At 36.2% G+C, this 14,785-nt stretch overlaps 1 protein-coding gene across 1 annotated transcript in view; it reads left to right on the forward strand.

Moving 5' to 3' along the window:
* The window catches only part of MDGA2 (MAM domain containing glycosylphosphatidylinositol anchor 2), a 788,050-nt gene that overhangs the window by 518,443 nt on the left and 254,822 nt on the right, over nucleotides 1-14,785 (forward strand). Inside the window, exon 7 of the mRNA XM_055309044.1 lies at nucleotides 5,615-5,747. Coding sequence (XP_055165019.1) covers nucleotides 5,615-5,747 — 133 coding nt within the window. The remainder of the gene's footprint in view (nucleotides 1-5,614; nucleotides 5,748-14,785) is intronic.

Raw genomic sequence — 14,785 nt, forward strand, 5'->3', positions numbered from 1 at the left:
TCTTATCTTGATGAAGTCCCAATAGTTCATTTTTGCTTTTGTTTCTTCTGCTTTCGTGGATGTATCTTGCAAGAAGTTACTGTGGCTGAGTTCAAAAAGGGTGTTGCCTGTGTTCTCCTCTAGGATTTTGATGGAATCTTGTCTCACATTTAGATCTTTCATCCATTTTGAGTTTATCTTTGTGTATGGTGCAAGAGAGTGGTCTAGTTTCATTCTTCTGCACGTGGATGTCCAATTTTCCCAGCACCATTTATTGAAGAGACTGTCTTTCTTCCAGTGGATCGTCTTTCCTCCTTTATCGAATATTAGTTGACCATAAAGTTCAGGGTCCACTTCTGGGTTCTCTATTCTGTTCCATTGATCTATGTGTCTGTTTTTGTGCCAGTACCACACTGTCTTGATGACCACAGCTTTGTAGTACAACCTGAAATCTGGCATTGTGATGCCCCCAGATATGGTTTTCTTTTTTAAAATTCCCCTGGCTATTCGGGGTCTTTTCTGATTCCACACAAATCTTAAAATAATTTGTTCTAACTCTCTGAAGAAAGTCCATGGTATTTTGTTAGGGATTGCATTAAACGTGTAAATTGCCCTGGGTAACATTGACATTTTCACAATATTAATTCTGCCAATCCATGAGCATGGAATATTTTTCCATCTCTTTGTGTCTTCCTCAATTTCTTTCAGAAGTGTTCTATAGTTTTTAGGATATAGATCCTTTACCTCTTTGGTTAGGTTTATTCCTAGGAATCTTATGCTTTTGGGTGCAATTGTAAATGGGATTGACTCCTTAATTTCTCTTTCTTCAGTCTCATTGTTAGTGTATAGAAATGCCACTGATTTCTGGGCATTGATTTTGTATCCTGCCACGCTACCAAATTGCTGTATGAGTTCTAGCAATCTTGGGGTGGAGACTTTTGGGTTTTCTATGTAGAGTATCATGTCATCGGCGAAGAGGGAGAGTTTGACTTCTTCTTTGCCAATTTGAATGCCTTTAATGTCTTTTTGTTGTCTGATTGCTGAGGCTAGGACTTCCAATACTATGTTGAATAGCAGTGGTGAGAGTGGACATCCCTGTCTTGTTCCTGATCTTAGGGGAAAGGCTCCCAGTGCTTCCCCATTGAGAATGATATTTGCTGTGGGCTTTTCGTAGATGGCTTTTAAGATGTCGAGGAATGTTCCCTCTATCCCTACACTCTGAAGAGTTTTGATCAGGAATGGATGCTGTATTTTGTCAAATGCTTTCTCTGCATCTAATGAGAGGATCATGTGGTTCTTGGTTTTTCTCTTGCTGATATGATGAATCACATTGATTGTTTTACGAGTGTTGAACCAGCCTTGTGTCCCGGGGATAAATCCTACTTGGTCATGGTGAATAATTTTCTTAATGTGTTGTTGGATCCTATTGGCTAGTATCTTGTTGAGAATTTTTGCATCCATGTTCATCAGGGATATTGGTCTGTAATTCTCCTTTTTGGTGGGGTCTTTGTCTGGTTTTGGAATTAAGGTGATGCTGGCCTCATAGAATGAATTTGGAAGTACTCCATCTCTTTCTATCTTTCCAAACAGCTTTAGTAGAATAGGTATGATTTCTTCTTTAAACGTTTGATAGAATTCCCCTGGGAAGCCATCTGGCCCTGGACTCTTGTGTCTTGGGAGGTTTTTGATGACTGCTTCAATTTCCTCCCTGGTTATTGGCCTGTTCAGGTTTTCTATTTCTTCCTGCTCCAGTTTTGGTAGTTTGTGGCTTTCCAGGAATGCGTCCATTTCTTCTAGATTGCCTAATTTATTGGCGTAGAGTTGTTCATAATATGTTTTTAAAGTCGTTTGTATTTCCTTGGTGTTGGTAGTGATCTCTCCTTTCTCATTCATGATTTTATTAATTTGAGTCTTCTCTCTCTTCTTTTTAATAAGGTTGGCTAATGGTTTATCTATCTTATTAATTCTTTCAAAGAACCAACTCCTGGTTCTGTTGATCTGTTCCACAGTTCTTCTGGTCTCGATTTCGTTGAGTTCTGCTCGAATCTTTATTAACTCTCTTCTTCTGCTGGGTGTAGGATCTATTTGCTGTTTTTTCTCTAGCTCCTTTATGTGTAATGTTAGCTTTTGTATTTGAGTTCTTTCCAGTTTTTGAATGGATGCTTGTATTGCGATGTATTTCCCGCTCAGGACTGCTTTTGCTGCATCCGAAAGATTTCGAACGGTTGTATCTTCATTCTCATTAGTTTCCATGAATCTTTTTAATTCTTCCTTAATTTCCTGGTTGACCCTTTCATCTTTTAGCAGGATGGTCCTTAACCTCCACGTGTTTGAGGTCCTTCCAAACTTCTTGTGATTTAGTTCTAATTTCAAGGCATTATGGTCTGAGAATATGCAGGGGACGATCCCAATCTTTTGGTATCGGTTCAGGCCCGATTCGTGACCCAGTATGTGGTCTATTCTGGAGAAAGTTCCATGTGCACTTGAGAAGAATGTGTATTCAGTTGAGTTTGGATGTAAAGTTCTGTAGATATCTGTGAAATCTATCTGGTCCAGTGTATCATTTAAAGCTCTCGTTTCTTTGGAGATGTTGTGCTTAGAAGACCTATCGAGGTATAGAAAGCAGCTAGATTGAAGTCACCAAGTATAAGTGTATTATTATCTAAGTATTTCTTCACTTTGGTTATTAATTGATTTAATATTTGGCAGCTCCCACATTCGGGGCATATATATTGAGGATTGTTAAGTCCTCTTGTTGGATAGATCCTTTAAGTATGATATAGTGTCCCTCTTTATCTCTCACTACAGTTTTCGGGGTAAATTTTAGTTTATCTGATATAAGGATGGGTACCCCTGCTTTGTTTTGAGGACCATTTGAATGGTAAATGGTTCTCCAACCTTTTATTTTCAGGTTGTAGGTGTCCTTCTGTCTAAAATGAGTCTCTTGTAGACAGCAAATAGATGGGTCCTGCTTTTTTATCCAGTCTGAAACCCTGAGCCTTTTGATGGGGTCATTAAGCCCGTTCACGTTCAGAGTTACTATTGACAGATATGAGTTTAGTGTCATCATGATATCTATTCAGTCCTTGTTTTTGTGGATTGTTCCACTGAACTTCTTAAAGGGGAATTTTAAGAGTCCCCCTTAAAATTTCTTGCAGAGCTGGTTTGGAGGTCACATATTCTTTCAGTTCCTGCCTGTCTTGGAAGTTCTTTATCTCTCCTTCCATTTTGAATGAGAGCCTTGCTGGATAAAGTATTCTTGGTTGCATGTTCTTCTCATTTAGGACCTGAATATATCCTGCCAGCCCTTTCTGGCCTGCCATGTCTCTGTGGAGAGGTCTGCTGTTACCCTAATATTCCTCCACATGAAAGTCAGGGATTTCTTGTCTCTTGCTGCTTTAAGGATCTTCTCTTTATCTTTGGAATTTGCAAGCTTCACTATTAAATGTCGAGGTGTTGAACAGTTTTTATTGATTTTAGGGGGGGATCTCTCTATTTCTGGATCTGAATGCCTGTTTCCCTTCCCAGATTAGGAAAGTTTTCAGTTAGGATTTGTTCAAATACATATTCTGGCCCTGTGTCCCTTTTGGCGCCCTCGGGAACCCCAATTAAACATAGGTTTTTCTTCCTCAGTCTGTCGTTTATTTCCCTTAATCTGTCTTCATGGTCTTTAATTGTCTCTTTTTTCCTCAGTTTCCCTCTTTGCCATCAACTTGTCTTCTATGTCACTCACTCGTTCTTCCACCTCGTTAACCCTCGTCGTTAGGACTTCTAGTTTGGATTGCATCTCATTCAATTGATTTTTAATTTCTGCCTGATTGGATCTAAATTCTGCATTCATGAAGTCTCGTGAGTCCTTTATGCTTTTTTCTAGAGCCACCAGTAGCTGTATAATAGTGCTTCTGAATTGGCTTTCTGACATTGAATTGTAATCCAGATTTTGTAACTCTGTGGGAGAGAGGGCTGTTTCTGATTCTTTCTTTTGAGGTGAGGTTTTCCTTCTAGTCATTTTGCTCAGTGCAGAGTGGCCAAAAGCAAGTTGTATTGGGAAAAGGAGAAAAAGAGAGAGAAGGAAAGAAAAGAGAAAAAGAAAAAAAGGAAAAAGAAAGAAAAAGAGAAAGAAAAAGAAAGAAAGGTGAAAAAGGGGTGGGGGAAGCAAACAAATCAAAAAGCAAAACAAAAAACAAACAAACAAACAAAACACGGGGGAGTATCTTCTGATTCTGTAGACTTTAAGTCCCTTGACTTCCCCTGGAACTGGTCCGTCCAGCTGGTCTTCTGGGGGAGGGGCCTGCTGTGCTGATTTTCAGGTGTTAGCACTTGGGGGAGCTGCTCTGCCCCTGCCTGCTGCAGGGCTCAGCGGGGGTTGTTTACCCCGTGAGGCCCCAGGAGGAACAGCCGCAGTTGCTATGGCAACTCTGGAAGCCTGGATTCAGCCTCCGCAGGAACTACTGGGGCTCTCCTGTCTGCAGGGCCTGGAGGCTCCGGGGCGGGGCCGCTGATCTGCTCAGCTCGGGGCAGGAGCGTCCTTGCTGTCCTGGGCCCTCCCGGCCTCTGCCTGTCCCGGGGGAGGCCGGATCCTGGGCTGTGTCCCGGCGCCCTGTGCTCCGGGGCCTGCGCTGTTGGATTCGCGCTCCCGCCCCGCAGCCCCCTCCGCGGAGCCGCCGCCCGAGCCCCTCCGAGCTGCTCCGGCCCCGCCGTGCGCGCTGCAGCCCTTAGGGAGCTCGGTGCACTCTCCCGGGGCGCAGGTGTCTGTTAGTGTCCCCGGGAGCCCGAGGGCATCCCCGCCCTCCTGGGTCCTGCTCCAACTCCCTGCGAGCCCTTTCCGCCCCCGGGAAGGTTGGTGCAGCTCCTGCTCCTCCGGGACGGGGCTCTCCTGTCCTGGGGACACTCGCCCCGGCCTCAGCCCGGCTCCTCGCGGGGCCCCTCCCCCTCGGAGGCCTTTTGTTTCTTTATTTCTTTTTCCCCGTCTTCCTACCTTGATAGAAGCGCGGACTCTTCTCACTGTAGCGTTCCAGCTGGTCTCTCTTTACATCTCAGGCCGAATTCGTAGATTTTCAGGATGGTTTGAAGGTTATCTAGGTAATTTGGTGGGGACAGGTGACTTGGGGACCCTACTCTTCTGCCATCTTGCCCCTCCTCCCACAAAATATTTATGTATATAAATTTAATTGCCTGTCATTAGATTGACTTTGATGACTTTGTTCTACCAACAGTGTTTCATTTATTGGCTCTTCTTCAGAATCCATTCCTTTGAAATCATTTCATGTGGAAGTCTGCATAGATTGCAGCATTTGTTGAATAAACTCCATTATTAAGTACACTGTTCTGATCTTTGCACAATAATTTGCATAACTACCACCAGAAATAGATTTCTCCCCCTAGGAAGCTGGTTTGCAAAGAAAACATTATGAATTTTCATTGTAGTCTGTTAGTTTCTATCTCCAGGCACATTACAGTATTATTTTTAAATGCATGGTTTTTTTGGTTTGTTTTTTTTTTTTAGGGCATTTTCCTTAAAAAGATAAGACAATCTGCCACATTTTGATAAATACATGGTTTAATACAAATTTAATGCCATTCATTCATTGTGGTTACCATTGACTTTTTCTAATGACCTTTTCTACATTTTCAGGGTGAAACCAAGATCTTAAAACTAAAGAATCTTCGACCTCAGGACTATGCTAATTATAGCTGCATTGCTTCAGTGAGGAATGTATGTAATATTCCTGATAAGATGGTGTCATTTAGACTTTCCAATAAAACAGGTATGGAGTGATCTCTCAATGTTTTATGTCTGTTATCCACAACTAATGTTTAAAAAGGTTAAGCTTCATATAGACCAAATGATTTCTGTGGTATATGTGGGAACAAGTCATCTTTGCTCCCCACCCCCGAGAAGACTGTGATATCTAAAATGCTATTGGTAAATGCACACTGTAAAGTTTAATTGCAGTATGTTCCCATGTAGTGTTTGTTTATGTAAGATACAAAATTATAGTTCCTTAAAATTGTGTATTTATAAATGTCATAGTCATGGCCATATCCTTTTCAAAGAACTTCTGAGAAATATTAAATTCTCCATATAAAAATTTATGGTCTAAATTGCTAAAAGTGTTTTCTGATTCCAAAGCTAAATAAAAGAATCTCTCTCTTACCCTGTTTCAAGTCAAGAAAGTTAATTGGTAATTTCAGGTAGGTGTTTTTAGGAAAGTATTTTTGTAGAAAATGTCAAAACATTAGCATGATTGTGACTTAAGTTAGTCTGTGTTTAGTAATAGAGACCTCAGAATAACTGCAAGCATATTAAGGAGGAATTGCTAAATGAAAGAGCAGAGGGAGAGCGTGGGAATGGATTGTCTTTTGCACAAGTGTGTGCAAAGAATCGCCTTAATAAATTAAAATTTGAGCTGGTTTTGAGAAACTTTCAGTGGCAATTAATGTAAATTTTTGCTTTCAAATAATGTTATTAAAATAGTTTTAAAAATAATTTTCTTGTTAACAAAAATCTCGCAAAGTGTGGGTTTGGTGTGCCTAGGTATACATTTTGATTCTGTTGCTTATTAGCTCATGGATCTTCTTGAACAAATCACTTCATACTTATTTGTCTTGGTTTCCTCACGAAATTATAACGTTGTAGGGAAGAGTTAATGAATTAAGATACATAAAGCACATGGAACACAATTTGTCAATTTTCCAATAGAAGGAACTTTATTGGAAGACGGGACTTTACTGGAAGATGAAAAAAACGTGTGCTCAAATGTTGATTCCTCAACATAAGTTCCATTGAGTTGTTAAAATTTTGAAAGATGATTTTTAAAATGTATTCATTCATGTATTCGTCAGAGACATATTGGGTTCCTATTATGGGTCTGCAATGATACTTGCTAAGATGTAAATTGCCTTATACTAGAGAAAAGCTTTAGTAAGAGAATGGGTAAAAGTCATTAGTGGAAGGTAAAAGAAGAATGTGGGAGATTAAAATAAAATTTATTAAGAAGGATGAGAAAGGCTTGCAGGAGAGGGCACCTAGGTGGCTCAGTGGTTGAATGTCCACGGATCACGGGGTCCTGGGACTGAATCCCACATCAGGCTCCCCCCTGGGAGCCTGCTTTTCCCTCTGCCTATGCCTTTGCCTCTTCTTTGTGTCTCTCATGAATAAATAAGTAAAATCTTAAAAAAAAAAAAAAAGAGGGAAACTACGTTACAGGAAAAAGATAGAAATATAAAATCTAAGTGGACCTAACACATGCAAGGTTAATAGTATCATTTCATTTAAAAAAAGAAGAAATAGGATATTGAGAAATAAATATCAGAGATTAACATAGAAGAAATGGGTGTAATTATGCTGTTGTTCTTGGCATGAAATACTTGGTTAATTATTATACTATAATAATTATATTATTATAATTTTGTTTTTCTCAGTTTCTTTAATGTATTTTTAAAATACATATGATCCAGAGAGAAAAATTAGAAATAAAATGGAAGTAGGTCCTATGGGAAGGGTAAAGGTATTCCAGTAGAATAAGAACAAGGGGAATAGGTATATTATTACATATGTTACAACTTTGTCCTTGAGCTGTGCTCTATTACTTTCAAAAGTATTTCACATTTACTATCTCAGTTTATCTTTATAGCTACTGGGCTGTAATCAGGTAGATTTTTTTTGTGTTTTGTTTGTCTCTTTTATCATGTCTTTATCATTTGACCTGTAACACACTAGCCTATATTGATTAAGGTAGCCTCTTTAGATTGTTTTGAGAATGAACTAAATCAACTAGAAACAAAATTTCTTTAAGGACTGGGAGGTACAATAAAATCATACTTAACATTTTTTCTGCTACAGGAATGTATATTTTTATTAATTGTCAAAGTCCCACAGCTACTAATGAGTGGGGGCAAAATTTATCGCAATGTTTGAAGAGTTATTTTAAATAGAAGAGTGACTAGCTATTCAAGATTTTTGTGGAGCCAGAGAAAATGAACCTAAATCTCAGCTAGAGTTTTATTAGGAATAAATAAGCACTTCTTTTCCTAAAGCTGAAAGAAGATTACCAAGAGGTGATAGACTTTCCAATTCCTGAGCTCTTATAAAGCAGCTGGGTGACTTTATTTCTGAGGTGATTTTTAACAATTGTCAGCTCAGAAAACAAAGACTCACTCCCCATTCTCTAGAGAGAGTGCAGTAACTCTGTAATATACATGTTTTAACTCTTCAGCTTTCTGTTCCATTCTTTATTTTTACGCTAAAGTGTTGTATATCTAGACTGAACTAACAAAATAACCTATTATTCTTTCTTATAAATTATCTCACAAAACTTTTAGATTGACATTCACTGCAAATGAACATTTGGGTTATGGTAAATAATTGGATTTAAAAATATAAGCTGGTCCCTTTTGTGACTCTTCAATAACTATAATCAAACATGTCACGTGCCTGGTGCTTTACATATTCAAACCAGGTTTGCTTCAGCATTTTTCCCATCTGGTTGTGCTCAAAGTTGGAAGAGTTGGTGCATTTCAAATAGGTAAAAATCATTGAGGTAACTCTTAAATTACACCAGGAATAAATTAAGCTTTCACAATCTTCATGCAAACACGTCTATAAACAGACAAGTGCATACAGGCTAGTCCATTGCTTTCTAACACTGGGAGAGTATCAGGAGTCACCATTGCCATATTCAGTGTGAGACACAGATACTTTTTATGGTCTCACTCTTGTGACTCTTTAAATGACATAAGGTCTTATTTTTAAATCTTGGTTTGCAAAATGTCAAGTAAAATGTTGAACATATTGAGAGGGAGAACATTCTATCATAAATATTGTGGTATGTTTGATTACTTTTTGTTAATTAGTATGTTGAAGGTAACTTTGGAAATAGTTTTTGTAATGGAGATGAAATAATTGACTTAAATGTATTTTTGGTAAAAATAAAATTTTCTTTTAACATCTCTAAAGGAAATTTTAATTGTCATCAGTGTATTGACTTGATTTACACAATGCCCAAATGACATAGCATATGAAGATGGGAATAGTGTCTGCTGTAGATAACGTTTTTTAAGAGTTTTGCAGCAGAACAATAGCATCATGGAATATAGTTTTCTGAGCCATTCCCTGTACCTGCTGAATTAGACTTTCTGTGAATGACCTGCAATACATATACACTTTAAACCACCTTTAAACCACCATAAATTATTACTTTGGAAACAGGTTTGTCTGCATTGTTAGGGTGTTCTCCACGAACCCATTCTACTTTGTGAATAGGAACTTTTTTTTTTTTTAAGGTCTATTTTTGTAGGTCTTGTGTGGTTCAGTCACTTAAGCATCTGCCTTCTGATCAGGTCATGATCCTGGGGTCCTGAGATCAAGCTTTTGGGCTTCCTGCTCAGCAGGGAGTCTTCTTCTTCCTCTCCCTCTGCCCCTCCCCTCCGCTTGTGCTCTGTCTCTCCCTCTCAAATAAATAAATACAATCTTTTTTTTAAAAAGTCCATTTTTTTATAACTGCTCAGAGAACCCCATGTTTAGATCTCATTTTAAAAGGTAATATCATCTGTAGGTTTACCAACATGTTTTCTTAACTTTCCTACTATGATTGACATTATAGTAGAGTTTAAAATTGTATGTCTACCATGGAGTATCCAGTCCTTTGTTGCCTCCTGTTGATTACTTGGTATACTATGAAAAATCCTGTGTCACAGAAATGTCATTATTTATCATAGCTAATCTAGCTGTCTTAGAACTTATTATGATAATTCAAACAGTGTTAAAAAACCAGAGGCATTAGATTTATTTCTTTATCATCATAAATTTGTAGCAGGGTCCAAAGTTTGTTTGGTTATTTTTCTCCTCCCATTTGGAAGCAAAAGAATATTAGCTCTTGATTGATAAATTCTCAATGTGGCTGCATTTTTTTCATTAAAACAGGACTTTATTTGTAAATTTAGAATAAATTTGCAAATTTATAAATTTAGAATATTAATAAATATAAGCATATATTTTAAATTATCACAATTATGGTAAGTGAATATTATATATTAAGATTTCTCAGATTATGTATATTTCTAACATCAGAGCATATAGAAATTATGATAAAACAAATTTAATTTATTTTAATATATTTCAAGCACTTATATGTTGATGTCTCATGGTTTCAAAGGCAAATAAGAATTAAGTAGTTAACTTATATTAGGATAAAAAACATATTTTATACCTGCTTGAGACATTATAATGCATTCGTTCTATAAAGAAATGGGACAGGTGGGGCTAATTTTACATAGGTCCTTTGACTCAGGATGCTCACACTTAGCATTTGTAAAAATTATCTAATTATCTTTTTTTAAGATTTTATTTATTTTTTCATGAGACACAGAGAGAGGAAGAGACATAGGCAGAGGGAGAAGCAGGCCCCCTGGGGGAAGCCTGATGCAGGACTTGATCCTGGACCCCGGGATCACGACCTAGACAAAGGCAGATGCTCAACCACAGAGCCACCCAGGCACCCCAATAATTCAGATTTTCTAAAAAAAAACAGTATTAGTACTATTAGAAACACCAACAGAACACACGTATTGTTGATAAGCTGTCATTAGAGAATGTTTCCTGTAACTCTTTTGCATGAATTTTGAAATTCAGAAGCCTTAGATTCAAATTCTGATTTTCTGAACTTGGAGATGTTATTTAGTTTATCTAAATTTATTTTTCCCCTTCCTAAATGAGGATAAAATAAAGTTTCACCTTATTTGGTTTTGTAGGCTATCAATGCTATAAAATGAAAAACTTTTTATAAAAAGTATCTGGCACATAATAAGTATAATATATAGTAGCTATAATTGGGTTGTTAACCTAGATAATAGAAAGAAGGAATAAAATGGTACCATCAGTAATCATGGTGAGATGGTGACAACAACCTTAGATTTTTTGTTAAGTTATTACATACAGCTTCAACCATTGATGACTAATCTTGAAATAAGTTCATAACTTTTTATAAATTACTTTTAGCAGTAGGCAAATTATATTTCTCAGAAAAATCTATAGAAATGAATACATATTCTGGTATATTTCTATCTAAACTATTATTGGCAAAAATGTTTAATAGGAATAAAAATATTATTTTGTGAAATTAATAATGGTATATAAGGAAAATTGGAAAACTTTGCAATTGTGTTGATATGTAGCAGATTCTTAATCTGAGTGCTCATTATTTCCTAAGGTAATCAAACTGATATATGTCGTATTCTCATTAATGTATCTTCAGAAATGTGAAAATACAGATGATGACTAAGCAGTGTATCTGGGGATAGAAGCAGTGGTCATTATGGGGTTTCAACTTTGGTCTTCCTGAGACTATTTCCACAGCAACAAGGTGACCCAGATTTTCCAAAATCCTATTACCATAGTAACAAGAAGTTTGCATGTTGTTGCGATCTCCCTCCACCTGTGTATTTTGTTGTCCTAACAATGCATTTTTCTGGTTAGTTATATCCAAAGTTATACTTGGACTATGAGTTTTTATATAAAATATTCCTCATGAACTATCAACTCTCCCAGAAGGCATCATAACCCAGACACAGTAGATATCTAAAAACAGAACAAGAATAAAAAAAAAAAAAACACTTTTAATCAAAGGAAAGGAAATGCTATATATTCATTGAAATGTATGTAAGTTATTAGCATGCTATCTTCCAACTTAACACAAATACTTTGGAGCATATCAAATAGTTTGTGTTTTAGCAAACATCTAGAATAATTCATTGGTAACATTTTTGTAACTTTAAGGAGTTGCTATTCTTCATATGCTATTAAATTATAATTAAACTTGAACAATTTGAAAATTACTCATAAGAATACAAAAGTTCAAACCATGTGTTTTATAATATTTCCTTCAGCAAGTTGAGTGAAGATATGCTAAAATGAATAATAGGATTTTTATATACCTGAAAATAATTAATTTTTAATTTCAAACTGTTTCTAGATTATGGATTTGTAGACTATGGGTTAGTACTTTTCAAAATTCTTTTGTTCTATTGAAACTGCCCAAATTGCAATATTATAGGTACTAATTAAATTGGTATAAATGCATTTTAGACTTTTTCATGGTTTTTTATTTTACTACACATAACTTCTGATACAGAATATCTCCATGATCATATACCAAAAAATTGAATTTATAGATTATTGACTCTTATGATGAAGATACAATAATTTCCATTAGTGTGTGTACCTAATTCCATTATTTATTAACTTAATACTATAATTGATTATATCAAGTGGTGTCCTTTAAGGTAACCAACCATCCCTGTTTGCCCTAGACTCCATGAAAGTCCCATCCTAGAAAACTATAATCCCAGGCAAACCAGTGATCTAATTCAACGTACAGCCTGCCTCCATATAGGATACTAGTCTTCATTACAGTTGTTAATGCTGGTGCACATAGAGCTTCGAGCAAATCTGTGTAAAAAAACTTCAATGAGAAGATCTGGGTGTGGACCCTGGCTCTCATCAATCTGAAGTGCTATGACCAATTCTTTCAACTGTTTGAACTTGCTTTTCTGCTCAGTCATGTTGTTAATGTGCTCTGAGATGGGTTTCAGTTGATGAGAAGACGAAAATTCACTCCAAAATGTTTCATTTTTATTTAGCAAGGTAACATCAACAACAGTGAAAACTTAGATGAAATGAGATGGCTGCAAAGAAGTAGAATGCAGCCTCTTTACAAACAGATACTCTTAAATCTGAAGGTCCGTGCAAGAAAGGTTCAGGTTTACACAATTTAAGAATATGAATACACCATTATGCTGTTATGCTTTTATTTATGGGGCCTCCACTGCTATTCAGGAAAAAGTGAAGCTAATAATCTCTGAACCTAGTGCACCTATTTGAAGGAATCTTAGCAAATATTGTGCTTCTAATATTTCCTGTACAAAATTTAAAGGATTCACTAGCAGGGAGGCTTTAATGTTCATCAAGAGAAGATGCATCCCTGGCTACTGTCCTCCCTCAAGCTCTAAAGCATTTAAAAGTATCAATTTTGTTTTTACCTTGTTATACATTTTGGTAAGTTTAAATAAGATTAACCATATTACTCATAGGATTTAAGGCTCTGTGGTGTGGCTAAATTGTAGCCTTATGGTCACTTTTACTATCATGGAGTCATGGGAGCCACAAGTAGCCATAATTTAAAAAGTTCACATTGGTTCATAAAGACTTTTAGTTAAATTTGAAAAAGAGAGAGAGAGAGAGAGAGAGCCTGTAGTAATTTATACAGTAGTAAGGTATCTAGTGTATTGTTAAGAGGGACTGGAAGCTGGGAGGAGATTGGAAAATGGGAAATAACAGACAAGCTGAGCATCAGAAATGCATTAACATCAATCTTTTGATTTTAAGTCCAGACATAACATGTACTTTTGGTTTGCTATTGTGGCAGTTATTTCCAAAGCATCACAAAGATCTCAGCTGTTCCCTCAATTTCCATTTTCTGAAAGTCTGTTTTAAGAACTACTTTTTTTTTCTGATAGTGACATACTTCTGTTGATTTATTTGCTACTGTTGTATTCCCATAGAAAATAGGTATGTCCAATTGTTTACTAATATGCTTTAGTTTATGTTTTGAACAGCATTTCTTTCTGTCAGTTCCTCTTAGTCACTGTGCTTTTGTTGCTGTATTGTTACTACTTGAGCATTTTATTGGCTGCATCTTTTAATCACACATGATCCAGTGTGTGATTAAATGTACAGTCAAGTCAGCAGCATTGATTTCTGATAGACACATTATGTAATAGGAATTCATTGATGATAGCTTTGGCCTCTTGTTTTATTAATGGCACCCAATATCCTGATTCGACAAGACTGGATGTTATCAAAAAAAACAGAAGAATAGTTTTCATACAACTGTCACATCTTTTTATACCAAAGTTTTCACTTTGGTTGGCAATCTAGCACAGTGCTCAGCCAAGCAAGAGGCAGGATTTTAGGTCAGCCAAGGAAAACACTACAAAGTAGTATTTTGTCTCTAGCAAAATCCAGCAACCCTAGTTTGCTTTAGTTCTAACATGGTGAGATATAGGCAATTTCAGATAGTTTGACCTAACAGGTAACAGTAGGTAAGAAATTCCTTCAAAATGATTGTCACATATTAAATGCAAATTTTAAAATACATTTCCAAAGTGAAGAGAAAAAAAATAAGCACAACAGGAAATTGAACAAACTATTGGGAAAATGAGCAGTGTAATATGTTCTTGTTAAATTTCTCTGTGATTAAATCTACTAAGACTCTTACTTAAAGGGAGCAAAAAGGGGGACAAGAAGATAAACTCCTCTTCTTATATCTTTCCAATTCACCTGATGATGTTGATCAGGAGTACTTAATAACTCAAGGCTTGCCTCATTGCATATTGTCTTTCAACTTTAAGTTTAGTTCAATCTGATAAAAATTATAATATTTGTATCTTTTTCATTTTGGAACCATAAGTAAAAAGCAATATGGTGTGACATCCATATATTATGACACTATGGTCTGTAGAAAAATATGATATTACTTTTCAAGGAATCTGAAAATTCACTGGCTATATAGTGTCTGCATGTTAAACATTGTTTTGTGTGTTTAGGCAAAATCTTGAATATGAATATAGGCATAGAAAATATTATTATAGATATAAAGATCCACAGTCAATGTAATATGGATTTAATTTTCAAGTTACTAAAGATTTAAATAGGCAAATTAATACATATCAATATTAGGAATTTGAAGAAAAACAAAAAAAAATCATTCAACATTGAAAACAAATGGCATTTGTATCTTCTGCAAAG

The sequence above is a fragment of the Nyctereutes procyonoides genome, unplaced genomic scaffold, assembly GCF_905146905.1.
Source record: "Nyctereutes procyonoides isolate TBG_1078 unplaced genomic scaffold, NYPRO_anot_genome, whole genome shotgun sequence".
Lineage (NCBI taxonomy): Eukaryota > Metazoa > Chordata > Mammalia > Carnivora > Canidae > Nyctereutes > Nyctereutes procyonoides.